The sequence below is a fragment of the Drosophila ananassae genome, chromosome 2L, assembly GCF_017639315.1.
Source record: "Drosophila ananassae strain 14024-0371.13 chromosome 2L, ASM1763931v2, whole genome shotgun sequence".
NCBI lineage: Eukaryota > Metazoa > Arthropoda > Insecta > Diptera > Drosophilidae > Drosophila > Drosophila ananassae.
The window spans coordinates 1,320,781-1,343,813 of NC_057927.1; the positions used below are offsets into that span (position 1 = coordinate 1,320,781).

The 23,033-nt window shown below is 42.2% G+C and overlaps 10 protein-coding genes and 1 long non-coding RNA gene across 12 annotated transcripts; 5 read left to right on the forward strand and 6 right to left on the reverse strand.

Moving 5' to 3' along the window:
- Positions 1-402: 402 nt before the first annotated feature.
- On the forward strand, positions 403-2,210 carry LOC6500348. The gene is made up of 3 exons (XM_001952982.4): positions 403-1,208; positions 1,265-1,793; positions 1,849-2,210. The coding sequence occupies exons 1-3, from the start codon at positions 654-656 to the stop codon at positions 2,031-2,033; spliced, it is 1,269 nt and encodes a 422-aa protein (XP_001953017.1). The 5' UTR covers positions 403-653; the 3' UTR covers positions 2,034-2,210.
- A 252-nt stretch (positions 2,211-2,462) lies between these two features.
- LOC6500349 lies at positions 2,463-3,971 on the forward strand. The gene is made up of 3 exons (XM_001952983.4): positions 2,463-3,080; positions 3,145-3,664; positions 3,725-3,971. Exons 1-3 carry the CDS (start codon positions 2,526-2,528, stop codon positions 3,907-3,909), a joined length of 1,260 nt encoding a protein of 419 aa, XP_001953018.1. The 5' UTR covers positions 2,463-2,525; the 3' UTR covers positions 3,910-3,971.
- A 570-nt stretch (positions 3,972-4,541) lies between these two features.
- LOC6500350 lies at positions 4,542-6,190 on the forward strand. The gene is made up of 3 exons (XM_001952984.4): positions 4,542-5,177; positions 5,236-5,764; positions 5,819-6,190. The coding sequence occupies exons 1-3, from the start codon at positions 4,623-4,625 to the stop codon at positions 6,001-6,003; spliced, it is 1,269 nt and encodes a 422-aa protein (XP_001953019.1). The 5' UTR covers positions 4,542-4,622; the 3' UTR covers positions 6,004-6,190.
- Positions 6,191-6,746: 556 nt separating this feature from the next.
- LOC6500351 lies at positions 6,747-8,428 on the forward strand. Its single transcript, XM_001952985.4, has 3 exons — positions 6,747-7,403; positions 7,458-7,986; positions 8,053-8,428. The coding sequence occupies exons 1-3, from the start codon at positions 6,849-6,851 to the stop codon at positions 8,235-8,237; spliced, it is 1,269 nt and encodes a 422-aa protein (XP_001953020.1). The 5' UTR covers positions 6,747-6,848; the 3' UTR covers positions 8,238-8,428.
- Positions 8,429-8,973: 545 nt separating this feature from the next.
- Positions 8,974-10,522, reverse strand: LOC6500212. The gene is made up of 3 exons (XM_001952986.4): positions 9,649-10,522; positions 9,372-9,588; positions 8,974-9,315 (listed from the first exon to the last, which is right to left on the reverse strand). Exons 1-3 carry the CDS (start codon positions 10,489-10,491, stop codon positions 9,122-9,124), a joined length of 1,254 nt encoding a protein of 417 aa, XP_001953021.3. The 5' UTR covers positions 10,492-10,522; the 3' UTR covers positions 8,974-9,121.
- A 121-nt stretch (positions 10,523-10,643) lies between these two features.
- LOC116654785 lies at positions 10,644-11,387 on the forward strand. Of its 2 annotated transcripts, XR_006506930.1 has the most exons (3): positions 10,644-10,999; positions 11,060-11,188; positions 11,256-11,387. It is a non-coding gene; the product is annotated as an uncharacterized LOC116654785 (long non-coding RNA). The 2 variants fall into 2 exon arrangements; XR_004310002.2 differs by having other exon boundaries at positions 11,060-11,387.
- A 169-nt stretch (positions 11,388-11,556) lies between these two features.
- Positions 11,557-13,884, reverse strand: LOC6500211. The gene is made up of 4 exons (XM_001952987.4): positions 13,337-13,884; positions 12,427-12,926; positions 12,010-12,373; positions 11,557-11,951 (listed from the first exon to the last, which is right to left on the reverse strand). The coding sequence occupies exons 1-4, from the start codon at positions 13,542-13,544 to the stop codon at positions 11,758-11,760; spliced, it is 1,266 nt and encodes a 421-aa protein (XP_001953022.2). The 5' UTR covers positions 13,545-13,884; the 3' UTR covers positions 11,557-11,757.
- A 517-nt stretch (positions 13,885-14,401) lies between these two features.
- Positions 14,402-15,917, reverse strand: LOC6500210. Its single transcript, XM_001952988.4, has 4 exons — positions 15,713-15,917; positions 15,161-15,657; positions 14,738-15,107; positions 14,402-14,679 (listed from the first exon to the last, which is right to left on the reverse strand). Exons 1-4 carry the CDS (start codon positions 15,915-15,917, stop codon positions 14,471-14,473), a joined length of 1,281 nt encoding a protein of 426 aa, XP_001953023.1. The 3' UTR covers positions 14,402-14,470.
- Positions 15,918-15,937: 20 nt separating this feature from the next.
- LOC6500209 lies at positions 15,938-17,123 on the reverse strand. Its single transcript, XM_001952989.4, has 3 exons — positions 16,862-17,123; positions 16,231-16,733; positions 15,938-16,165 (listed from the first exon to the last, which is right to left on the reverse strand). Exons 1-3 carry the CDS (start codon positions 17,058-17,060, stop codon positions 15,938-15,940), a joined length of 930 nt encoding a protein of 309 aa, XP_001953024.1. The 5' UTR covers positions 17,061-17,123.
- A 1,456-nt stretch (positions 17,124-18,579) lies between these two features.
- LOC6500208 lies at positions 18,580-20,265 on the reverse strand. Its single transcript, XM_001952990.4, has 4 exons — positions 19,982-20,265; positions 19,321-19,823; positions 18,897-19,266; positions 18,580-18,834 (listed from the first exon to the last, which is right to left on the reverse strand). Exons 1-4 carry the CDS (start codon positions 20,178-20,180, stop codon positions 18,626-18,628), a joined length of 1,281 nt encoding a protein of 426 aa, XP_001953025.1. The 5' UTR covers positions 20,181-20,265; the 3' UTR covers positions 18,580-18,625.
- A 978-nt stretch (positions 20,266-21,243) lies between these two features.
- On the reverse strand, positions 21,244-23,015 carry LOC6500207. The gene is made up of 4 exons (XM_001952991.4): positions 22,708-23,015; positions 22,061-22,563; positions 21,626-21,995; positions 21,244-21,569 (listed from the first exon to the last, which is right to left on the reverse strand). The coding sequence occupies exons 1-4, from the start codon at positions 22,907-22,909 to the stop codon at positions 21,364-21,366; spliced, it is 1,281 nt and encodes a 426-aa protein (XP_001953026.1). The 5' UTR covers positions 22,910-23,015; the 3' UTR covers positions 21,244-21,363.
- Positions 23,016-23,033: the final 18 nt, after the last annotated feature.

The following is a 23,033-nucleotide window of genomic DNA, read 5'->3' on the forward strand; positions in this document are numbered from 1 at the left end:
GTTTCCTTATTAATGTCACTAATCCTTATCAAATATATTTCCATCACGAAGTCATAAGCATGAGTTTTATATAATATTGCATCCTTGTATTGCCTATTTGTACATTTCTACAATAAATAAATATGTATATTATACAAATGATCACTGTAAACTGTTTTGTGGACGATAGAAATTAGTGATATAACTTTCATTGGAGTGTGGAGTGGTAAAAATAAAAACAACTTATCGAGTGAGAGGGAAAAACTTTAGTAATGCAATTGACTCTACAAGTGTCTTGATAAAGCTACTACTCAATATTATTGTCAATATTATTATCTAAAGTATGAATTGTGAGTATTTCTAATAATAAAATCGGGGTATTCCAAATGTAGTTGAAATTTTTAAAACAGTTTTCCGCTTTGGAATTAAATTTTATTTGGTTCTTAAAAGATTTCTTTGTTGGATAACAATTACAGTTTTGAGCTAGTCTGTAATTTTATTGATTTAAATTTTTTAAAAATATGTGGTGCAGCTTTGTCCAGACAAAGCACTTCTCAAAGCTCGACGTTTTCGTATAAAATGATTGCAACCCTTGATCAACGTGCTTACTATGAAATCAGCTAGCAATTGGGATACTCGAAGCACGTTAAATATAATTCTTTATCGCCGTAAGAATGTCTGAAAAAGTAGACCAAACGCAATTCAATGAGGACGAGCTGGAGGCTCCGTCCTGGCTGAATGGACAGTTCCTCGGCGGAATCCTGGCGGCGTATGAAAATTGCTCGGAGCTGAAGGTGACAGGTCTGAAAATTACTCCAGCCACAGCCCAGGGAGATCATTACGCTAGCGTGATGTTCCGGGCCACCGCGGAGTACTCCACCTCTAAGGGTAAGTTCTCAAAGCCCCTGATCATCAAGACGATGCCTGAGCAGGAGGGCCACAAAAAGGACATGCTGGCCGAGTCCCACCTTTTTGAGACTGAGATCGGCATGTACTGCCAGGTCCTGCCGGAATTCGAGAGGATCATGGTGGAGGCGGGGGACACTACTAAGCTGTTCGCCCCCTGCCTCTATCACAGCCTGGAACCGCGGCAAGTTATGATTTTTGAGGACTTGGTGTCGCTGGGATATTCCGTCGTTCGAGATCGGCCCGTAAGCCAGGAGGAGCTCAAAGCCGTATTCTCCAAGCTGGCAAAGTGGCATGCAGTGAGCATGAAACTAATAATGGAGGTAGATGACGCAATCCTTGAAGATTGTCCAACAGATAACTTGATTTTTTCACGCAGCAACCTGATTTCCTAAAGGAGTACAAATACGGCCTGTTCGACTTGCCCCACTTCGTGTCGGATCCCATGATTACCTCTGGCATTGATAATTTTATCGACATGTTGGACAAACTTCCTAATTTGAAAAAGTACAGGCTGCACTTTGAGAAGATAAAGGAAAACTATCTCGAGCGTATGCAATGTGAATTGCAGGAATATCACCAGAATAGACGATCTGATGCCTACTACGTTCTTTGTCACGGTGACTTTCATTTGCGGAATATGATGTTCAAGAACGACCAGAAAACGGGCGCTTTGGAAGACGTCATGTTGGTGGACTTTCAGATCAGCAACCTGAGTCCCATTTCGACAGACCTCATTTACTCAATCTACATGCTGATGGAGCCGGAGCAGCGCCGGGAAATGGGCAAGGAATTGATTAATTACTACTTCTCCGTTCTGCTGGCCACTCTTCAGAAAATAGGGTACAAAGGTGAGATGCCCACGCAGGCCAAGCTCTGGGAGCAGATACACCGGAACAAGTACTATGGTGAGTTTGGAAAAGAAAGCTCTAGGCACAATAATAATCTCTTGTACATTTGCAGACTTCTTTTTGATCAGCACCTTTCTCTCCTTAATTTTGGCCGTCAAGTCAAACAGTTTCAAAATGAATGAGCTCATCCAGGATCCCGAAACGCGGAAAAAGGCCTACTTCATGGACACTTATGTCAGGGATGTGGAAAAGCTGCTGCCCAAGTTCGAAAAGCTGGGCTATTTTAAGGGCTTGTGAGTGATGGTCATGGGGCCATGTTGTGAGATATGGATCTGTAATTGTTACTTAAATGAAGTGCTTGATTAAAAGTGTAAAATTAAAAAATCTACCTGATTGATAAGAATGTTAGTCACGTTAACCACAAAAGCTATTGAAGGAATAAACAATATGAATGTATATACAAGTTTTCATAAAGCAGTTATTTGTATTTATTTGTATTCAGCTCTAGATTCTCATTAGAATCCAGTTACATAATTCCTTATATGAATGGCTGATGTAACAGATATTTATTTAAATAATGATTTGAAATTTTTTGGGTAGAAAGCTTAACGCTTTAAAGAAACTAATGAAATACGTTAACGATGAGGATACGTATACTAATTAAAAGCTTAACTAAACTTTGGAAAAGCTCGGAATTTTGTATTTAAAGATCGTTGTGGCAACAGACACCCGCACTAGCAGTTCAGATTTTAACTGAACAGTAACCACCTGAAGGTATAGGAATAAAAAATGTCTGAAAGTCAAGACCTCGATCAGTTCAACGCCGATGAACTACAGCCTCCGAGTTGGCTTAACGCCGAATTTATTGGTGATATTCTACGGCAGTACGAGAAGTCTCCGGAACTTAAAGTGACCGAGTTGAAAATCTCACCTGCGACTGCCCAAGGCGATCACTATGCAAGCATTATGTTCCGGACCCTAGTCGAGTACTCAAGCTCCAAGGGGAAGCACTCGAAACCACTCATTGTGAAGACAATGCCGGAGCAGGAAGGTCACAAAAAGGACATGTTGAGTGATTCTCACATGTTTGCCACTGAAATAGGAATGTACTGCCATGTTCTGCCGGAATTCGAAAGGGTTCTTCGGGAAGCAGGCGATAATGCCAAGCTCAACGCAGTCTGTATCTATCACAGCTTAGAGCCGCGGGAGGTAATGATTTTCGAGGATCTGGTTCCGCAAGGATACTCGGTTATCCGGAATCGTCCTGTGAATGAGGCCGAATTAAAACTAGTCTTTGAGAAGCTGGCAAAATGGCATGCAGTAAGCATAAAGCTTTTAAATGAAGTAGGTTCCAAAATATGACTCTTGTTGGAAAAAGAAATTTTTCTAATTAAATTATTTTATTCAGCGCCCCGACTTCCTAAAGGAGTTTAAGTATGGAGTCTTCGACTTGCCAACCTTCGATAGTGATCCCTTCATAACCACCGGAATGGCAAGCTTTATTGAAATGTTGGACGCGACTCCCGATCTTAAAGAGTATAAGCCACATTTCGAAAAGGTCTTGGATTATTATCTAAAGAAAACTGAAGAGGAATTAAAGGAATACTCTACAAATAGGCAAAGCGATGCTTACTATGTCCTTTGCCATGGCGACTTTCACCTGCGCAATATGATGTTCAAGGACACTGGCACTTTGAAGGATGTCATGCTCGTGGACTTCCAGTTCTGCAATTTGACACCCATTTTTGTTGACCTTACCTACTCTATATACATGCTAATGGAACCCGAACAGCGTGCGTCCTTGGGCCACGATTTGATTAACTATTACTTGACTAATTTGGTAGACACTCTCCAGAAGATCGGTTTCCGAGGTCAGATGCCGACCCAAGACAAGCTTTGGCGGGAGATTCATAGGGGAAAGTACTATCGTAAGTTGGGAAACCCTTTTTCTCGAGGCTTGGCCCTTTATAAATCCTTTATGTTTTCAGATTTCTTCATGATAAGTACTTTACTCCCATTGATGGTGGCCGTTAAATCAAACAGCCTAAAAATGCATGACCTACTCCAAGATGCTGATATTCGAAAGAAGTCATATCAATTGGACCTATATGTGAATGATGTCAGAAGGATTCTAGCAAAATATGAAGAACTGGGGTATTTTAATGATTTATAGAAAGATAAAATTGTATTTTGATCAATAAAATATGTTTATTTTCTGTAATGTAATTTAAATGCAAAAATTAATGGAGTTTGATCTGGATGTTGGGAATAATTTATATCTATTTGTAATAAAAAATAGACACAGATCCTATTGGCTTTGAAAAAGGGGTTCGAAAGAAGTAATTTATAAGTAAGAAAGCAATGACTCGCTCAATAAAAAGCTTTCTCCCATACGAGTTTTAAACTAAAAACACCGTGGTCATTTTGAATTGCAGAAATGGCTGAAACTTAAGATAGTCCTTCTTACTAAAATGCTTATTTTCAGCATGACTGGCTTATTAAATATCTATCTAATCTAAAAGAAAGCTTATAAACAATTTATTTGTAGCTTTATTTGAGAGCTTTGTTGATTCCACAAACAAAAATAATATTATGCAGTCTATATTTCCATTTCCTTTCATTGACAAACTAAGATAAAATGTTCTTATGTGAATTATATCATTATTATTAATATTAATATTACAACACAAGTATCTATTGAGCTGATTGACCGAACTCTTGATAAAATGTATTTCGATGATGGTCGAAAAATTTCATCGTATAAAGCTCAGAAAGACTTTCGGAAAGCTTATTTGTAAAGTGCTTATATTGCCCCTCTCCCAGGCGATTTTACCATAACCAGATCGAAACCAGCAGTAACAACATAAAGATTTCGAATCTCTAAAAATGTCAGAAAACGCAGGTGCGGAGCAGTTTAATGAAGATGAGTTGGTGGCGCCAAGTTGGCTTAACACCGAGTTCATAGAAGGGGTCTTGAGGTCGCATGAAAAAGCCCCGGAACTGAAAGTAACCGATCTAAAAATCACCCCAGCGAGTGCCCAAGGCGATCACTATGCCAGCGTGATGTTCCGGACTACGGCGGAGTATACCACCATGAAGGGAAAGTTCACCAAACCCCTGATTCTGAAGACTATGCCCCATGAGGAGGGTCATAAGAAAGATATGCTGAGTAATTCACATTTGTTTTCGACGGAGATCGGGATGTACTCCAAGGTTCTTCCGGAGTTTGAGAGAATTCTGCGAGAAGCGGGCGATAGTACAAAGTTGTATGTGCCTTGTGTGTATCACAGCATGGAGCCAAGGCAAGTGCTGATATTCGAGGATCTTGTGCCGCAAGGATATGCCGTCATTCGGGATCGTCCGGTGACACCAGAGGAACAAAAAGCCGTATTCACAAAGTTGGCCAAGTGGCATGCTGTTAGCATGAAGGTTATCAATGAGGTAAGCTTTTGTTTGTTATCTGAGTGCCAATACTAAGCAAATAACTATACAATTACAGCAACCGGATTTTCTCAACGACTTCCAATACGGCCTGATCGAGATGCCCACCGTGATGAACGATCCTATGGTGACCACAGGAATGGCAAACTTTGTCGAAATGTTATCTGTAGATCCTGAGCTTACAAAGTACAAGGCTTATTTTAGTAAAATGCAGGACGTATACTTGTCCCGGATGGCTGAAGTGATGCAGGAGTTCCGCAAGAATCGGCAGCCTGATGGTCACTACGTTCTCAGCCATGGAGACTTCCACCTCCGGAATATGATGTTCAGGAGCAATAAGAACTCGGGAGCCTTCGAGGATGTCATGTTTGTGGACTTTCAGATCTCCAATGTGTGCCCGTCATCTGTCGACCTGATATACTCAATATACATGTTGCTGGAGCCGGAGCAGCGTTGCGAACTTGGAAAGGATGTGATAAATTATTATTTCTCCGTTCTGGTGGATACGTTGAAGAAAGTTGGCTATAAGGGGGTGTTTCCTACGCAGGACGGTCTATGGAAAGAAATTCATCGCCATAAATACTACGGTTAGTGCTTAACTTAAGGTTGTTTAGACCTAATTTTACGTTATTTTCTTTTAGACTTTTTCCTGATGTCCACTTTTATGCCTATGATCTTAGCCATCAAGGCAAATGCTTTCAAGATGGCCGACCTTATCCAGAACAACGACATTAGGAAGAAAGTATATTTCCTAGACGGTTACCAGGAAGAACTCAAAAAGCTTTTACCGAAATTCGAGGAGCTGGGTTACTTTAAAACTATTTAAGCAAAAATTTAGTTGTTTTTTAATTAGTTTAAGAACTTTTAAAATACATTGTTTAGAAAAAATATATCTCCTTGTTTTAAATTGAAGTTTCTTTTTTAAGTGTGAACATATTAAGTGCTTTATATTTTACTAGTGTTGGAAAAAAAAAATGTTAAATGTTAAAAGTAAAAAAATCCAAGAAACCCGATAGCTCAAACTCGTTTACTGTACGTTGCAGGAAGGCCCGGTACTTCAGATTCTCTACGTTCTCCCTGCGGAATTGATCACCACTTTTAGTACGAGAGTTCATATCCTCGAGGTTCTCCAATAACCGGCGTCCTCCTGGAAAATCCCTGTCGGGATTCCTGGAGATCGGCGCCTCGTCGAAAAACTCCAGCACTGGGGGATTTTGACGGTGCGGCGCGGCGATGACGGTGCTGCAGGCATGCCAGCTTGGATAGAAAATAGACTACAGAATATTATTGTGGTTTATGAATTCATTTTTGTTTATGAAATCAACGAAGCCCTCAAAAAAAGCTTATAAAAATATTTTTTTGCAGCTTTATTTGAGAGCTTTTTTAATTTCATAAAAAAAAATAATGTTCTGCTGTCTGTGCGGAAGCGCGGAACTAAAAATTATCTAGTTGTAATATTACAGGGCTGATTCTTGACTGAACTTTTGATAAAAACTATTTCAATGATAGTTGAAATAAGTCATTTTATCAAGCTCAGAAACAATTTCGAAAAGCTTATTTTTAAAGTGCTTATATTGCCCCTCTCGAAGGCGGTTTTAACATAGCCAGATCAAAACCAGCAGTAGCAACATATACACATTGAACAACATATACATTTCGAATCTCTAAAAAATGTCAGAAAACGAAGGTGCAGAGCATTTTTATGAAGATGAGTTGGTGGCGCCAAGTTGGCTGAACACCGAGTTCATAGAAGGGGTCTTAAGATCGCATGAAAAAGCCCCGGAACTGGAAGTAACCGATCTTAAAATCACTCCTGGAAGTACCAAAGGCGATCACTACGCCAGCGTGATGTTCCGGACTACGGCGGAGTATACCACCATGAAGGGAAAATTCACCAAGCCTCTCATCCTGAAGACTGTTCCCGACCAGGAGGGACATAAGAAGGACATGCTGAGTAATTCACATTTGTTTGCGACAGAGATCGGGATGTACTCCAAGGTTCTTCCGGAGTTTGAGAAGATTCTCCGAGAAGCGGGTGATAGTACCAAGTTGTTTGTACCATGTGTGTATCACAGCATGGAGCCAAGGCCAGTGCTGATATTCGAGGATCTTGTGCCGCAAGGATATGCCGTCATTCGGGATCGTCCAATGACACCAGAGGAACAAACAGCCATATTCACAAAGTTGGCCAAGTGGCATGCTGTTAGCATGAAGGTTATTAATGAGGTAAGAATTTTTTTATTATCTGAGCGCCAATAGAAAATACCTTTATAATTACAGCAACCAGATTTTCTAAGAGACTTCAAATACAGCCTTTTTGATATGCCCAACTTCATGACCGGTGATTTGGTGATCACAGGAATGGAAAACTTTGTCGAAATGTTATCTGTAGAACCTGAGCTCACAAAGTACACGACATATTTTAGTAAAATCCAGGACACCTACCTGTCCCAGATGCTTGAAGAGGTGAACGAGTTCCGCAATAACTGGCAGCCTGATGGCCACTACGTTCTCTGCCATGGAGACTTCCACCACCGGAATATGATGTTCAGACACAATAAGAACTCGGGGGCTGTCGAGGATGTCATGTTTGTGGACTTCCAGGTCTGCACTGTAAGTCCGTCTTCAGTCGACCTTTTATGCGCCGTATACAGGCTGCTGGAGCCGGAACGACGTTGCGAACTTGGAAAGGATGAGATAAACTTATATTTCTCCGTTCTGGAGGATACGTTGAAGAAAGTTGACTATAAGGGGGAGTTTCTGACGCAGGCTGGTCTATGGCAGGGAATACATCGCCATAAAAACTATGGTTAGTGCCTAACTTAAGGTTGATTCACTAAATTGAATTGGCTAATTTGACTTTATTTTCTTTCAGACTATTTCATGATGTCCACTTTTCTGCCTATGATCTTAGCGGAAAAGTCGAATGCTTTTAAGATGGACGACCTCGTCAAGAGCAACGATTTTCGGAAGAAAGCATTTTTCCTAGACGTTTACCAGAAAGAAATCAAAAAGCTTTTACCGAAATTCGAGGAGCTTGGTTACTTTGACGATATTTAAGTACAAAATATAGTTTTTTAAAATTTAGTTTAAGAATATTGGATATACATTGCTAAGAAAAAATATCTTCCGTTTTTATACCCTTGCAGAGGGTATTATAATTTTGGTCAAAAGTGTGCAACGCAGTGAAGGAGACATCTCCGACCCTATAAAGTATATATATTCTTGATCAGGATCACCTCCTGAGTCGATATGAGCATGTCCGTCTGTCCGTCTGTCCGTCTGTCCGTTTCTACGCAAACTAGTCTCTCAGTTTTAAAGCTATCGAGTTGAAACTTTGCACACACCCTTCTTTCCTTTGCAGGCAGTATATAAGTCGGAACGGCCGGGATCGGTCGACTATATCCTATAGCTGCCATATAACTGATTGATCGGAAATGCCATAACTTTGGTGTTTTTTAAGTTAGAGGGTTGGGACTTTCCACACATGTTATATTTGACCAAAATATCTTGTGTGCAAAATTTCATAAGGATCGGCCGACTATATCCTATAGCTGTCATAGAACGATCGAAATTGGCATAACTTTGGTGTTTTTTAAGTTAGAAAGATGGGATTTGGTACAGATTATTCTTTTGGCAAAATAATTCGATATGCCAAATTTCATAAGGATCGGCCGACTATATACGATCCGCTATATATCTAATAATATAAGATGCGTGGCGCCACCTAGCGGACTGCGACTGAACTGCAAGGGTATATCAACTTCGGCTCCGCCCGAAGTTAGCTTTCCTTTCTTGTTTTAAATTGAACTTTCTTTTATTTTAAGTGTAAAAATTTTTGGTGATTTATATTTAGCTTGTGATGGAAAACACTCATGGAGTCTAGCTTACTCTATTTTGGAAGCCCGAATACTTTTGATCGCTTTAAAAAAAATTTTAAAAGTCTAAAAATCCAAGAAACCCGATAGCTCAAACTCCTTCACTGTTCGTTGCAGGAAGGCCCGGTACTTGGGATTCTCCACGTTTTCCCTGCGGAATTGATCACCACTTTCTGTGCGAGAGTTCAGATCCTCGAGGTTCTCGAAACCGGCGCCCTCGCGGAAAATCAGGGGCGTCAAGCAAGTGGCTCCAATGACACCTGGAACAAGGACTCTTTTAATTGAAAATTTCTGAAGGCTTTCGCGGCTAACTCACCCATTAGACTGGTGTTGATAAGGTCTATGTGTATCTCCTTAAGGCTTGGAATGTGTCCCTGGTAGTTCAGCTTCTCCAAAGTTTCCTGGAGCACGCGTTGATATTCTCGGACAACGAATTTGTAGTGGACTTTCCGTACACATTCATTCATCGAACCGAAGAGGAAATAGTTTAGGTCTATGGCCGGGGATCCCACATAAGCCAATTGGTAGTCCAACTGAAAATATTAATCATTTAAATTTCAGCTCAGGACACTTTCTAATTGGGTATAACTTACCGTAATAACGTCGTCTGGTTCCTTGGTCTCATTGTTGATGTGGAACATCAGGTTGTTGATCCACAAATCTGTCACATTAAACACCCGAAAGCCCGTACTGGTCGACTCAAACATGCTTATGGCATTCTGGAGCACGTTCTCGGCCAGCTTAAACATTTTTTCGGTGATCTCCTCGTAGCCTTTCCAGTGGGCCAATTCCTCGGCCACGCAGCGGATGTTTACGGGGAAGAAGGTGAGGAAGTCGCGACGGTCGGGGTTCCTGGAGATTGGCGCCTCGTCGAAAAACTCCAGCACTTGGGGATTTTGCGCGGCGATGACGGCGCTGCAGGCATGCAGCTTGGCCACCTTGGTGATGGTGGGCAGCACGTAGTCCAGGTTGAGGAGGCGACCACGCTCAAAGTTCTCGAAGCCGGACTGCTGCATATCCTCGAGAATCAGAAAGGGTTCGGGTGTTTCGGTGGTGTAGTAACAGGCAGGCGCAATCTTTGTTGAATCCCCAATCGACTGAAGCAGCTCCTGGACCCTGGGCAGCACCTCCTTGTAGGCCAGGATCTCACGCTTGAAAAGCTTACTCCGCTGAGCTACTGCCCCGGTTTGTCCTTTGGGATGGTCCTTTACAATCACCGAGAACTTGCTCTTGGCCGCCGAGCCCCTCTGCAAATTGAAACTGGCCCGGTGCATTTCGCTGGCGAATCCCACAGCCTGGTCGCCCACTTGGGCTGACTTCACTATCAGCTCCGTCACCGCCAGCTGCTCCTCCTTGAAGTGCTCCTTGAGCACGTCCTGTAGGAAGTCGGCGGTGAGCCACTCCGGCGCCTGGTAGTTCTTCTTGCCAGTTCCCATAGCGAGTTTTGTATTAGATTTTCAAGTCACCTGACTGGAATAAAATGAACCGAAAACAGAACAGCTGAGAGTTGCAACCGGCGGGGCTTTCGAATGGGGAATGTGGGACCGAGCATGTGACGACCCCCATTTGGGAGCAGGTTTGCTCTTATCCAACGGAAAGCTCTCTCTGTTGTCGGCTTTTCAACGGCTTATCAACTGGCCTACCAACAACAAGTATGGGTAACTTGGGGCTAAGCATGTGACGGCCGCCAAGAGGGAGCAGCTTTGCTCTCATCAAACGGAAAGCTCTCTCTGTTGTTGGTTTTCTAAGGCTTATCAACTGGCAATCCAACAACAAATACGGTGTTAAGTAAATGTGTGAAGTGCTGTGGGTGCTGAATGAGAACATCATGGAACCCGTTCATGAGGAACGCATTTCGTGGAAGTACCATTCGGGACCCTGATATTAATATCGTCGTTACAGCTGATACTCTACGATTCAACAGTGAAAATAGTGAATTGTAATGTACGATATATAATTGCATTGTTTTTATTAAAATGGTAAACAAAATCCATTTTCTTACAGCCAAGAACTGAAATAATGGATAAGAATAGAGTAAAAAATTGCTTCTTTGTTCGCTTGTGTGTTTGAACTTCCATTGTTCGTGGAAAATAAGCACATGGCGGCTATCTTGGAAAATATTGGAAAACGTGGGTAAGTGAATTGGAAAGTTTTGATTTTCTACTACTATATACTATATATGTATATATAAATGTAACAGTACAGTAAGAAAGCAGCAAGGAAGTAGTATCTGGCAGTTGTACGATCTGTTCACTGTACTATGAACTGAGATAAATAAAACGTGAGCTGAACTGAAGCACCTGTTACGATAAGCCGCAACCTTGAGGCGGACGACTATTGATTAAATTTGATTTAATAATTAACACCTCGAACTAACTGAACAGATCAATTGAGAGTGTAATTATAATAATTTTGGGTCGATTTTGTTTTGGGCAAGCAAGAGTATTTTCCAGATGCGATTAAAACCGCATTCAACCGAGCCTAAAATAAAACAAACGTCATTTCATTGTCTTGTTTTCTTGCAAAAATATTAAACAGACTTTGTCGCAGCTAAACAAAAGATAAATCTTTCAGATAGTCAAAGCGAGGGCATGACACCTTCGCATGAGATACAGTCGGGAAAAGATACGGCTCTGTTCCGATTTTCGGTTCCGTGGGGTTTTTCGAAACAAATATGAAAATCAGCTCGAACCGTAGAAGGACTAAAAGTCTAGTATGCCCCGCCTGTAGAGAAAGGGCAATATACTGAGAACTGCTCGGACATAGAGGGGGTTCGTGTAGACCTTGGCCCGGAAGCGGTCTCCCTCTTCTCCGGGCTGTGTGAGTTTCACCAGACTGGCCTCGGTATCCACGGGAAGAAGGATGAACACCAGGTGTGTAAAGGTTGTGAAGTAACCTGCGGATTAAATATGCTTGGTATAGTAAATTTACTATTTTCCTTCGGAGATACCTACCCCAAAACCCGTACTTGATCATGCTCATGTGTAGATCCCTCAGCAGTGGCAGTCGCTCGCTAAAGTTGAGAGTCTTTAAGCACCTTACCAGGTGGGTGTGGTATATTCTGATGAAGGAGTCGAAGCATTCGATGCGAATGCTATGCTTTGCGGAGCAAATGATAAGCTCCCAAAGGTCCTGCGCCGGACTGCCCCACTTGCACAGTTGGAAGTCCACGAAACGCAGCTGGTTTATCTCGCCAGATTGGGTATAGCTTAGCATTATGTTGCTGGACCAGAAGTCGCCGTGGTTAAGGACCTTGAACTCCTGGGGATTGTTGTTGAAACAGCGGGCGTAGGACTGCACAAACTGATCAGCTGTGGGCTGTGAACGGAGACACAATGAGTTTATAATTATATACTTTTTAGAGCACTTACTATGCGATTCACGTATTGCTCATGATCGGCCAGACCCCAGCTGGCCATAGCGGCTTTATAGCTCTGAACCCGAGCCTGATAGGACTTGGATTTGTTGTAGTTGGCGGGCAGGTAGATGCGCTGAAAGTCCTCTGGAAAGGGACCGTGCTTCTGGCGCCACACGGCACTGGCTGCATGAAACTCTGCTAATTTCTCCAGGACCCTTTCCATTTGCTCCATATCGAAGCCCTTGAGACGGCTGATATTCTTGTATTTTTTTGTTCGCAAATCCTCTTGCACCAGACAGATGCGTCCTTTAAGATCCTCCGACCACACGCACTTGGGTGCGAACTTCACGGACAGGCCCATTTTCTCGTAGAGCTCCTCCAGCTGGGGTATGATCGTGTCATACATCATCTTCTCCTTGGGGAAAATATTCAGGGTATTCACAAAACCGCCATTGCCATGGACGTCGTTCAGCATGGTCTTAACAATGTAGGATCGTTGCTGCGAGAATCCGTCTAAAATAATCAAGATTGTTAAAATTTGTCGAGGTTTAAAAGGTTTGGCCCTAACCAACTATAGCCAGATATGGCGCAGATTATTACAACTTGGAGATATTCAATTGTCTTGTGTCTAAGACTGTGGCAAAGATTCTTTATGAATTACAATACGAAATGAAAACGAAGTGAAAAATGTTCACTTCATATCTACATAAATACTATGTATATTGGAATGCTCTGGGAACAGACGAATTAATGCCTAACGTGCTGTCCGGTCAACTATTCAATACCTATTCAAATAACCTTTAGAACAGAACAGCCTTTGCTTTCCATCTATTAAATTCTAAAGGTCTTATATACAGAATTCGGAATACTGAGAATTCAAAGGTGCTATCTTAATTGCTATTTAAATAATACGCCCTCCTCACCTTTCAGTTCGATGTCAATGACGACGCGCATTAGCAGGGAGGTGTAGGACTCTCCGGGAGGTGTGGCCGGGATGATCGCGAGGTTCAGGATGCGCCGGAACTCGCGCAGCTCCCGCTTGAGCACTCGCTTAAAGTAGGCGGCATTGACCCAGTCTGGAATGCCAACGGAGTCATTGGAGACGGAGAATTTGTTGCTGTTATCAGGCATTGTGGCTGGCTGTGAGACTTCTGGGATTCCGCCGGAATGAGCTCACCCCGGGCCGCTGTGTGGCGTTGTTCTCCGGCCGAAGTATGCGGCGCAACTGTTTTTTACTGCCCGCCTTCCTTATCGAGTGTGTTTTTCTCGCCCGAGCTTCGCGATTGCCTCTATCGTGTTTTTTATTTTTGGCTAACTGCACGCACAACAAAAAACAAATCGGCGTAGAGGTGGGCGAGGTGGGCGAGTGAGGTGCGCAGTGGGCACTTATCAAAGTCTCGGCAATGCCAATTGCCCGTCTAACTGGTTCGTCAACAGCTCGGACACTGGGCATCGTAAGTGATTCGCAGCCCCTCTCTTGGGTGATAATTGCCAGAGCTTTTCCCTATACCCGACCACATATATAGTTAATATACAAATATAAAAGTATGTGCACGATCGGGGATGGTCAAGCGATGCAGTAGGCGCCGGGCTTATCAGGTGTGTTGTGGTCGGAATACTTGATAGCCCGACGGGCAGGTCCAGGAAAACGAGACATAGACGCTGCTATAACTTTGATTGCTAAAAATAGAATTTCCCTTTTTAATACTTTCATACCTAATATATTTTTTATGAATACTTCGTTATTTGCTGAAATCAAAATGAAATAGGAGTGATCTTGTTTGACCAGTGGCTTCTTATAATATCATTTTTACCAGTTACTTCTTCAGGGATTTGATAGCCTCTTTTGCCCAAGATATATTGCCAAGATATTTGCCCAAAAATATCCCTTATTTTTCAGTATCTCAAATAAACTTTTCATAGTATGTCCAAGGTTCGAAGCTTCTGCAATAGCGCCTCTACTTTCAATTGCAAAAAAGCCCCCGACATACGTTGTAAAAACTCGAAGAAACCGCAATTTATTAAGTTCATTCGTTTAAAGAATGCAGTTGACTTTACTATACTCTGAAATCGTCAAAGTTGAACAGCCCACGGTTGCAGAAAAAGGGATGTAACTCTCTGATGGCCTCCACATAGGCAGGGTTGGTGTACATCCTGGTTCGGAAGTTCTTGCCCACTTCGTCCTGGGACATGAGACTGTGCAGGTTACTTTCTTTGGTACTTGGCAAGAGGCAGGTTGGCAGGTGATTTATCATAGGGAAAAAAGCTACGAGACAGAAAAGCAGGTGTTATGTTTTTATCACAATCCGCTTGGCAGTTCCTACCATAGAAGGTGTTGTTTTTCTTGGTGATGGCGCCATGTAGATCCCTCAGCTTAGGCATCGGTTTCGTGTACTTTAGAATTCCCAGGCACTGAATAAGATACTCCCAGTAAATCCTAACAAAGTTGTCAAATTCTCGGATGCGCAACTCTTTTGAAGCTGATAGGGTTATGAGGAATAAAAGGTCCTGGGCTGGACTGCCCCACTTGCAGAGCTGAAAGTCCAACAGAAGAGCACTCTGTAGGTCTCCATTTAGATCATACTTGTACAAGACATTATTGGCAGAAAAATCTCCATGAGTGAGGACATTGAAGTCTTCCGGATCGACGATAAGAGATTCTTCGCTGATCGCCCCGTACTGCCTAGAAGTGGGCTGAAAGACAGTCTGATTAGATAAAAACCCACTGATAACACGGAAAAACCTACGACTTTTTTAAGATAGCTCTCATCCAAGCCCCAAGACTTCATGCTTGCCTGGAGCTCCGGATATTTGATATTAAATCCTTGCAGACTATGCTCAATGTTATCCTTTTTGACAAACCCATGTTCAAAGTCAGTGGGGTAGGGCCCATGGCGGTCCTGGTAAACCACACTGGCTGCATGGAACTCAGCCAGTTTCTGGAGGGAAAGCCTCATGTGAGTCATGTCTAGTCCCTTGGTTCGGTCCGCACTTAAGTATCCTTGGATGGCGAGGTCCTCGAATATGAAGTACAGGTTTCCCTCTATTTCACCGATTTCCAGACACTTCGGCACTAGTTCCATGGAGTGTCCAGCGTCTCTATAAAGTTTCTCGAAAGCAGGCAGGTAAGTGGAGTACATCTGCTGCTCCTTGTAAAAGTAGCGGAATTCTTCCACCGCCTTGCCACCTTTGTCCGCATCCAGAGTGGTCTTGACCACATAGGATTTCCTCTTTTGTCTGCCATCTGGGGTTCACCACGATGAATAGATTTGTTGTGCTAAAACTATGTCTTTCCTCACCTTTAAACTCCAAATCCAAGAACACTCGTATCATGACAGAGGTAAAGTTGCCGCCTGGAGGCACAGCAGCCACTGGGGTAAACGTAAGAATCCTGCTGGCCTCAGGCTCATCCTTTGCCACCACGAGCTGGAACTTGCTCTCGTTCAACCATTGTGGTATGACGAGGTGTTCGTTGGGGTTCTCAATTGTCTCGGACTGCGACATTATTTAAACTGAACAAGAACTCATACTGTAACTATGAGGAGAATCAGGAAGAACAGCAGGTCTTCGGCCGGATGGCTCCACTTGGATAGCTGGAAGTATATGAGAATTAGCTTTTTTAGACCTCCATCGGGCAAGTAGCTCGCCATGAGGTTGCTGGACCAGAAGTCACCGTGGCTAAGGACGTAGAATTCATCGTTTTTGTAGTCCAAAGTTGCCAGGCACTGGGCCCAATATTGTTCCTCAGTTGGCTGTAATTTTTAATGAATTTTCAAACCCAATATTCATTACGAAAAGATTGAACACTTTGACTTACAAACTTATCGACGTATTTCTGAGCATCTTTCATGCCCCAGGTGAGCATAGCCTTCTTGAAGGCCCTCTCCTTCAAGCGAAACCCATCGATGTGGAACTTCTTGCACGATCGGGTCACGAATCCCTCGTAGAACTCCTCAGGATACCGTCCGTTTTTCTCCTCGAAAACCGCACTGGCTGCATGGTACTCCGCCAACTTGTGGAGCGAAGCCGTCATGTGTTCCATGTCCAGTCCCGTGGTTCGGTCCATGTTTGCGAATCCCTTTACGCGCAGATCCTCGAAGATGAAGTGGATCTCCCCGTTCCGCTCCTCAGTTTTTAGGCATTTCGGCGCCAGTTGAATGTCCCAGCCAGCTTCTTTGTAGAGAGCTTCGAAGGCCGGAATGAAGGTGTCGTACATCTTGGCCTCCTTGGGGAACAGGCCAAAGTCACCAAAGTCCTTGCCGCCGCGATCTTCCGGCAGCATTATCTTCAAGATGTATGTTTTGTTTTTGATACTGCCATCTGTTAGAGCGTTAAAAACGAATTTATCTCTATTATTAATTGATATATTTTTTAGCATTTGTTTAATTGCCCTCAATTGCTTACTCAATCGAAGCTACATATAGATGCATCCATTTTTCAGCACTCACCCTTCATTTCCAATTTAATAAAAATCCGAAGCATAGTGGATGTAAAATTCTCTCCCGGAGGAATTGCCGCCACGGGAGTGAACTTAAGGACCTTGACATGATCCGGCTCGTCCTTGGCCAAGACTTCTATAAAGTACTTTTCATTGATCCAGTCGGGAATGATTAGGTCTTTATTGAGGTTCTCAATTTCGTCAGTCATTTTCTGGCTTTAAACCGAACCTATTCTGGCAAGAGTTGTTTTAGAACTGAAACAGATTTCAGTCGGCGCCGAGCTTTTATAGTTTAATTTTCCATTGAGTATTTCGTTTGGAGAGGCAATACAATTTCTAGCAGTTTTTGAGTGGTTAGAAAAGGTTTCAGATCTTTTTATTTTTGATATTGATAAGGCATTCATTGAACATCGATTAAACCAATGTTTGTTCAAGATAAACCATTGATTATAAATATACTGTCAATTATTTATACCCTTGCTAGTACTATAGTAGTATTTAGTAGAACTGAAGATAGATGCTTGAAACTGGTCCCCAATATATATCCGATCTTATGATATAAACTGCCACCTAACTGAAAGGGTATATCAACTTCGGCTCCGCCGAATCTTTTCTTCAAGAGTCTATTAACTCACAAGATGGCCGGGGCCTCCTTGCCTGTAATATTAAAAAGCTATGGCCTGTTAGGTAATTTCTACTACAATAGTTTATTGTTTACTCAGATGACTAAATCTTATTGAAAATAAAACACGTGCTAACAGTTAAGTATTTTTTCTGATTTTATTTTTGGTGGGTTACGAGTCGTATACGTAATTTTTCATTTAGGCTTTTGGTGCTATGGCTGCTATTGATTGGCTTTTTAACCAGTTTGACAAGAAATTTTATTTGGAGAATTTACAAAAAAACAAGAAAGGAAAGCTAACTTCGGGCGGAGCCGAAGTTGATATACCCTTGCAGTTCAGTCGCAGTCCGCTAGGTGGCGCCACGCATCTTATATTATTAGATATATAGCGGATCGTATATAGTCGGCCGATCCTTATGAAATTTGGCATATCGAATTATTTTGCCAAAAGAATAATCTGTACCAAATCCCATCTTTCTAACTTAAAAAACACCAAAGTTATGCCAATTTCGATCGTTCTATGACAGCTATAGGATATAGTCGGCCGATCCTTATGAAATTTTGCACACAAGATATTTTGGTCAAATATAACATGTGTGGAAAGTCCCAACCCTCTAACTTAAAAAACACCAAAGTTATGGCATTTCCGATCAATCAGTTATATGGCAGCTATAGGATATAGTCGACCGATCCCGGCCGTTCCGACTTATATACTGCCTGCAAAGGAAAGAAGGGTGTGTGCAAAGTTTCAACTCGATAGCTTTAAAACTGAGAGACTAGTTTGCGTAGAAACGGACAGACGGACAGACGGACAGACGGACATGCTCATATCGACTCAGGAGGTGATCCTGATCAAGAATATATATACTTTATAGGGTCGGAGATGTCTCCTTCACTGCGTTGCACACTTTTGACCAAAATTATAATACCCTCTGCAAGGGTATAAAAAACCATTCCACAATAAAGTTTCTCTAAAACTCTTTCAAGACATACGCCAAACAAAAAACACTTCGTTATCCGTTTTACCGACTAACCATAAACTCCAAAGTCTTAAAAGTTGTCTGATTAGATAGCTCAACGCAGAGTGTAATGATAAAACAGGTTACTTAACATATTTAATACATTTATTTGGCAACAGAAGGTTCATATGTATCATTCGTCGTAATCTTCGAAGTTCAAGATCCCCCTGTTGTAGAGGAAGGGATACAGATCCTTCATAACGCTGCCGAAGGCAGGATTCGATAGCAGTCGTTCTCTAAGTCTCTCACCCTCCGGGGTTTCCGCGGACATGTTGTGGATGTTACTGTCCTTGTCGGTGGGGAACAGGATTATCGGCAGGTGATTTAATATGCTGAAGAAAGCTACAAAACATATTTTCGACATAAGCAATAATAATAAAAAGACAATGGATTATTGCAATTACCGTAGAAGGAGGAGTTCTTGTGGTACATGGACCTTTGGATTTCTCGGAGTGCAGGTAAAGGCTTCTTGTATTGCAGGACCTTCAGGCACTCGACGAGGCGCTCCCAGTAGATCCTCACAAAGTTGTCAAACTCCTTAATTCTCAAGTCGTTTCGAGATGACAGAATCAAAAAGAAGAGTAGGTCCTCGGAAGGACTGCCCCACTTGCATATTTGGAAGTCTAGCAAGATGAGTTTATCCAGGCTCCCGTCGGGCAGATAGTTCGTCATGAGATTGCTGGACCAGAAGTCTCCATGGTTGAGAACGTAAAACTCATTTGGCTCATAGCTTAAAGTGGCCAGGCCCTGCGCCCAATACTGCTCTGCGTTTGGCTGGAAATTCTTAAGCTTATTAAACTATTCAGCAAGCATAGTTCCCAAACCTACAAACTTGTCAACATATTTCTCGGCGTCTGGCATTCCCCAGCTGAGCATGGCTTTCTTGTAGGCCTTTTCCTTGATGTTAAAACCGTCTATGTGGAACTTTTTGACCGACCGAGTGACGAAGCCCTCGTAAAACTCCTCCGGATAGCGACCATTTTGTTCCTCGTAAACCGCACTGGCTGCATGATATTCCGCCAGTTTTCGCAATGACGCCGTCATGTGCCTCATGTCGAGCCCCTTTGTGCGGTCTAGGTTCCCAAATCCTCCATCGCGCAAGTCCTCGAAGATAAAGTGAATGTCTCCATTCCGTTCCTCGGTGTGCAGGCATTTTGGCGCCAGTTGAATGTCCCAGCCAGCCTTCTTGTAAAGGGCTTCGAAGGCCGGAAGGTATGTTTCGTACATCTTAGCCTCTTTGGGGAACAGGCCGAACTCGGCGATGTCCTTGCCACCCCGCTCCTCGGGCAGCATCGTTTTAAAAATGTATGTCTTATCCTTGGAACTGCCATCTGAAAAAGAGAAGGTTTCTGCTTATTCTCAGCTTTCTTTTTTGTGCATATCATATTTACTAAGGTATCACTTTGTATCATCCTCAAGTACCTTTTGACTAACTTTTCCTCTTTAGTTTTCTACAGAAAAACGAACTCTTGAGTTCAGGATATCTTACCTTTCATCTCTAATTTAATGTGGATCCTCAGCATGGTCGAGGTGAAATTTTCGCCAGGAGGAATGGCAGCCACTGGCGTGAATTTCAGAACCTTCACATGATCTGGCTCGTCCTTGGCCAGAACGCCTGAAAAGTATTTTTCATTGATCCAGTCCGGGATTATCAGGTGCTTGTTGGGGTTCACTATTTCGTCAGTCATATTAAGAAATTATGAAATTCTCTCTCAATTTAGTGTTTTCCGGCAACAGCTTTTTGAACACTAAGCTGAATTGGCGTTGTTTTTTTGCTTTAATAGTTTTTTTCCTGAGTTTCTACACCTTATCAGCGGTCTGTACTGAACAGAGCGAAACTGGACATATACTTGATACAGGTGTTTGTTTATAATGAAAAAACTATCAGCTAATCTTATCAGGACCTCTTGATAATTGTCTGTGTCTAGGTGTACTCTTCTATGAGTATGCATGATTATTTCCTCCTTATTGGGGTGTGTCCACTTGATCAATTCGTGATTTATTTCAGTGTAGTTAGAATGCAGAGAAACTTGAAACAATATACTTTTTGTACTCATCCTAATCATAATGAGTTTAACACAATTTTTCTTGTCACCATGACTTGTGAATTTGAAGGTTTGCTAAAATCAGTTGGGGCTGATTTAAGATCTAACAAACGTTTTGATTCAATATTTTAACTATCAGCTCTTTTGATAGGGTATTCTTACCAGCGGTTTTCTGAATCACCATTTCCATTAAGGCTTTTCTAACCTTGCCATTATCAATAATTGGCAGTGGGCTCGTCGATTGGTTTCTGTGTGACTCAGTAACGAGTTCAACATAGCGTATATGTTACGGAGAAGAGAATATGTTACGGTGTTTATTTTTCATTACTTGTATAACAAAAACATACTATAATTGATAAGGCACACGCACGTTTTCATAATTTCGCGATTCTCTGCCAACAGTCTATCAAGTTCTTGAATTGTTTAATATTCTATTGTTGATACGTGCGGGCCTTCCTTAAGTTTATACTCGTTTTGTCGGGAGGGCCAGTCATGCTGACAGCTTGTGTTGATCACACAAACGTCATCATGAATGAATGAAATAATATTTTTATACCCTCCCAGCGGGTGCTGTAATGGTGATCGAAAGTTTTCAACCCAGAGAGGAATGTTCTTAATCAGGATCACCTCCTGAATCGATGAAAGCATTTCCCCTTTTTGTCATTAAGATATTTTAAAACTTGTTTCTCTTAGTTATCAGTGAAAATAACGCATACAGATGGCAGTGTCATTATTTCATAGAAAAAAACGCATTTTTCACATTTGATTCATTAATAAATTAAAAGATACATGAAAATGAAGATATTGCTAAGCCAATAAATTATTTTTACTGAAAGTCACTAAAGTTAAAGATTCCCCGATTATAGTAAAAAGGATAGAGATCCTTCATTATCTCCGTAAAACTGGGATTTGTAAACATGCGAAGTCTCAACTTATCGCCCTCCTCGTCGTCCCTCGTCAAGGAGTGAATATTGGAGTCCTTGTCGGCTGGAAACTGGATCGCTGGCAGATGGTTGAATACGGCTATAAAGGCTGCGGGTAGAAAAGGTTATATATTGGTTCAATTCCAATCTTAAGACTTGACTCACGGTAGACCGTGTTGTTCTCTTTGTATAAGGAAGTGTGCAAATCCCGCAACTTGGGCAGAGGCTTCTGGTATTTTAATAAAGTAAGGCACTCCACCAGCCTTTCCCAGTAAACTCTTATGAACTGGTCGAACTCCTTCAGCTTTATGTCTTTGGCCGCGGAGAGGGTGATGAAAAACAGCAAGTCCTGGGCAGGACTACCCCACTTGCATATTTGGAAGTCAAGCATAATGACCTCATCGATTTCGCCATTGGGAAGGTAACTGCTCATCAGATTGCTGGACCAGAAATCTCCGTGGGTCAGGGTGTTGAAGGCTGAAGGATCCACTTCCAGATTACTCTGACACATTTTTGAATATTGTTCGACTGTTGGCTAAGGATGTAAATGAAAATATCACAATTTGTATTTAAGGTCTCAAAACTTTTTACAAGACTTACAAAACTTTTTATGTATTTCTCCGCATCTTCCATGCCCCAGCCAGCCATAGATTTGTGGTAGGTCCTGGCCTTCACAAGGAAACCCTCCTCGTTTTCCTTGACGTTATTTTTTCCAATGAAGCCCTCTTCAAACTCCTCGGGGAAGGCTCCCTTCTGTTCCGCGTACACGGCAGCCACCGCATGGAACTCTGCCAGCTTCTGGAAGAATCTGTCCATGTGCTTTCTATCCAGGCCTTTGATGCGATCGACATTCTTGAACTTATTCACTGCCAGGTCCTCAAACACAAAGTGGATGTCATTATTTCTCTCCTCTGTGTGCAGGCACTTGGGAGCCAACTGAATGTCCTGGCCAGCGGCTCTGTAGAGCTCCTCAAAGGCGGGTAGATACGTTTGGTACATCATTAGCTCCTTCTGAAAGATGCCCGCCTCTCGGATTTCCTTGCCCCCTCGATCCTCCGCTAGCATTGTTTTGAAAACGTAGGTTTTGTGCTTGGAACTGCCATCTGGAGACAAATAAAGAGTGTAAGTTTTTATAATTTTTTATATTTTTTGTTATAATCGCGACACGCGAAGCCAATTAAACTAGAAGCTTTTATAATTAGGGTTTAAGCTCTGGTAATGGAATGCAACCCATACTTCAAGCTTACCTTTCATCTGAAGATCAATGTAAATTCTTAGCATAGTCGAGGTGAAATTCTCGCCGGGCGGAATAGCAGCCACTGGCGTGAAACTCAATATCTTCTCATATTCAGGTTCGTTTTTCTTCAGAATTGGTTGGAAATACTCGGCAGTGATCCAATTTGGTATTTCCAAATGCTCGTTTGGATTAAATATATCTTTTCCAGCCATTGTTACTTTCCGTAGATTTTATCTGGACACCTCTTGAAAGTTTCTCTTACACTGAATTTGAATGAGGTGTCTACCGGCTTTTATAAAAAACTAAGGTTCTTGACGAAATAGTTCTGGTTGAGGA

What these genes read in the sequence shown, in the direction of transcription:
- LOC6500350 (XM_001952984.4), top strand. Translation starts at nt 4,623, where the DNA reads ATGTCAGAAAACGCAGGTGCGGAGCAGTTTAATGAAGATGAGTTGGTG. An exon ending in GCATGAAGGTTATCAATGAG is followed by an intron (nt 5,178 to 5,235) that starts GTAAGCTTTTGT and finishes ATACAATTACAG; the next exon opens with CAACCGGATTTTCTCAACGA. An exon ending in TCATCGCCATAAATACTACG is followed by an intron (nt 5,765 to 5,818) that starts GTTAGTGCTTAA and finishes ATTTTCTTTTAG; the next exon opens with ACTTTTTCCTGATGTCCACT.
- LOC6500211 (XM_001952987.4), bottom strand. Translation starts at nt 13,544, where the DNA reads ATGCCTGATAACAGCAACAAATTCTCCGTCTCCAATGACTCCGTTGGC. An exon ending in AGCAATACGTGAATCGCATA is followed by an intron (nt 12,374 to 12,426) that starts GTAAGTGCTCTA and finishes CTCCGTTCACAG; the next exon opens with CCCACAGCTGATCAGTTTGT. An exon ending in GATCAAGTACGGGTTTTGGG is followed by an intron (nt 11,952 to 12,009) that starts GTAGGTATCTCC and finishes TTTAATCCGCAG; the next exon opens with GTTACTTCACAACCTTTACA.
- LOC6500212 (XM_001952986.4), bottom strand. Translation starts at nt 10,491, where the DNA reads ATGGGAACTGGCAAGAAGAACTACCAGGCGCCGGAGTGGCTCACCGCC. An exon ending in AACCAGACGACGTTATTACG is followed by an intron (nt 9,589 to 9,648) that starts GTAAGTTATACC and finishes TAATATTTTCAG; the next exon opens with TTGGACTACCAATTGGCTTA. An exon ending in TATCAACACCAGTCTAATGG is followed by an intron (nt 9,316 to 9,371) that starts GTGAGTTAGCCG and finishes TCCTTGTTCCAG; the next exon opens with GTGTCATTGGAGCCACTTGC.
- LOC6500208 (XM_001952990.4), bottom strand. Translation starts at nt 20,180, where the DNA reads ATGACTGACGAAATAGTGAACCCCAACAAGCACCTGATAATCCCGGAC. An exon ending in CATTAAATTAGAGATGAAAG is followed by an intron (nt 19,824 to 19,981) that starts GTAAGATATCCT and finishes TCTCTTTTTCAG; the next exon opens with ATGGCAGTTCCAAGGATAAG. An exon ending in AGAAATATGTTGACAAGTTT is followed by an intron (nt 19,267 to 19,320) that starts GTAGGTTTGGGA and finishes AAGAATTTCCAG; the next exon opens with CCAAACGCAGAGCAGTATTG.
- LOC6500348 (XM_001952982.4), top strand. Translation starts at nt 654, where the DNA reads ATGTCTGAAAAAGTAGACCAAACGCAATTCAATGAGGACGAGCTGGAG. An exon ending in GCATGAAACTAATAATGGAG is followed by an intron (nt 1,209 to 1,264) that starts GTAGATGACGCA and finishes TTTTTCACGCAG; the next exon opens with CAACCTGATTTCCTAAAGGA. An exon ending in ACACCGGAACAAGTACTATG is followed by an intron (nt 1,794 to 1,848) that starts GTGAGTTTGGAA and finishes GTACATTTGCAG; the next exon opens with ACTTCTTTTTGATCAGCACC.
- LOC6500207 (XM_001952991.4), bottom strand. Translation starts at nt 22,909, where the DNA reads ATGGCTGGAAAAGATATATTTAATCCAAACGAGCATTTGGAAATACCA. An exon ending in CATTGATCTTCAGATGAAAG is followed by an intron (nt 22,564 to 22,707) that starts GTAAGCTTGAAG and finishes ATTTGTCTCCAG; the next exon opens with ATGGCAGTTCCAAGCACAAA. An exon ending in AGAAATACATAAAAAGTTTT is followed by an intron (nt 21,996 to 22,060) that starts GTAAGTCTTGTA and finishes TTACATCCTTAG; the next exon opens with CCAACAGTCGAACAATATTC.
- LOC6500349 (XM_001952983.4), top strand. Translation starts at nt 2,526, where the DNA reads ATGTCTGAAAGTCAAGACCTCGATCAGTTCAACGCCGATGAACTACAG. An exon ending in GCATAAAGCTTTTAAATGAA is followed by an intron (nt 3,081 to 3,144) that starts GTAGGTTCCAAA and finishes TATTTTATTCAG; the next exon opens with CGCCCCGACTTCCTAAAGGA. An exon ending in TCATAGGGGAAAGTACTATC is followed by an intron (nt 3,665 to 3,724) that starts GTAAGTTGGGAA and finishes TTATGTTTTCAG; the next exon opens with ATTTCTTCATGATAAGTACT.
- LOC6500210 (XM_001952988.4), bottom strand. Translation starts at nt 15,917, where the DNA reads ATGTCGCAGTCCGAGACAATTGAGAACCCCAACGAACACCTCGTCATA. An exon ending in CTTGGATTTGGAGTTTAAAG is followed by an intron (nt 15,658 to 15,712) that starts GTGAGGAAAGAC and finishes GGTGAACCCCAG; the next exon opens with ATGGCAGACAAAAGAGGAAA. An exon ending in AGAGCTATCTTAAAAAAGTC is followed by an intron (nt 15,108 to 15,160) that starts GTAGGTTTTTCC and finishes ACTGTCTTTCAG; the next exon opens with CCCACTTCTAGGCAGTACGG.
- LOC6500209 (XM_001952989.4), bottom strand. Translation starts at nt 17,060, where the DNA reads ATGACTGACGAAATTGAGAACCTCAATAAAGACCTAATCATTCCCGAC. An exon ending in TATTAAATTGGAAATGAAGG is followed by an intron (nt 16,734 to 16,861) that starts GTGAGTGCTGAA and finishes ACGCTCTAACAG; the next exon opens with ATGGCAGTATCAAAAACAAA. An exon ending in AGAAATACGTCGATAAGTTT is followed by an intron (nt 16,166 to 16,230) that starts GTAAGTCAAAGT and finishes TAAAAATTACAG; the next exon opens with CCAACTGAGGAACAATATTG.
- LOC6500351 (XM_001952985.4), top strand. Translation starts at nt 6,849, where the DNA reads ATGTCAGAAAACGAAGGTGCAGAGCATTTTTATGAAGATGAGTTGGTG. An exon ending in GCATGAAGGTTATTAATGAG is followed by an intron (nt 7,404 to 7,457) that starts GTAAGAATTTTT and finishes TTATAATTACAG; the next exon opens with CAACCAGATTTTCTAAGAGA. An exon ending in ACATCGCCATAAAAACTATG is followed by an intron (nt 7,987 to 8,052) that starts GTTAGTGCCTAA and finishes ATTTTCTTTCAG; the next exon opens with ACTATTTCATGATGTCCACT.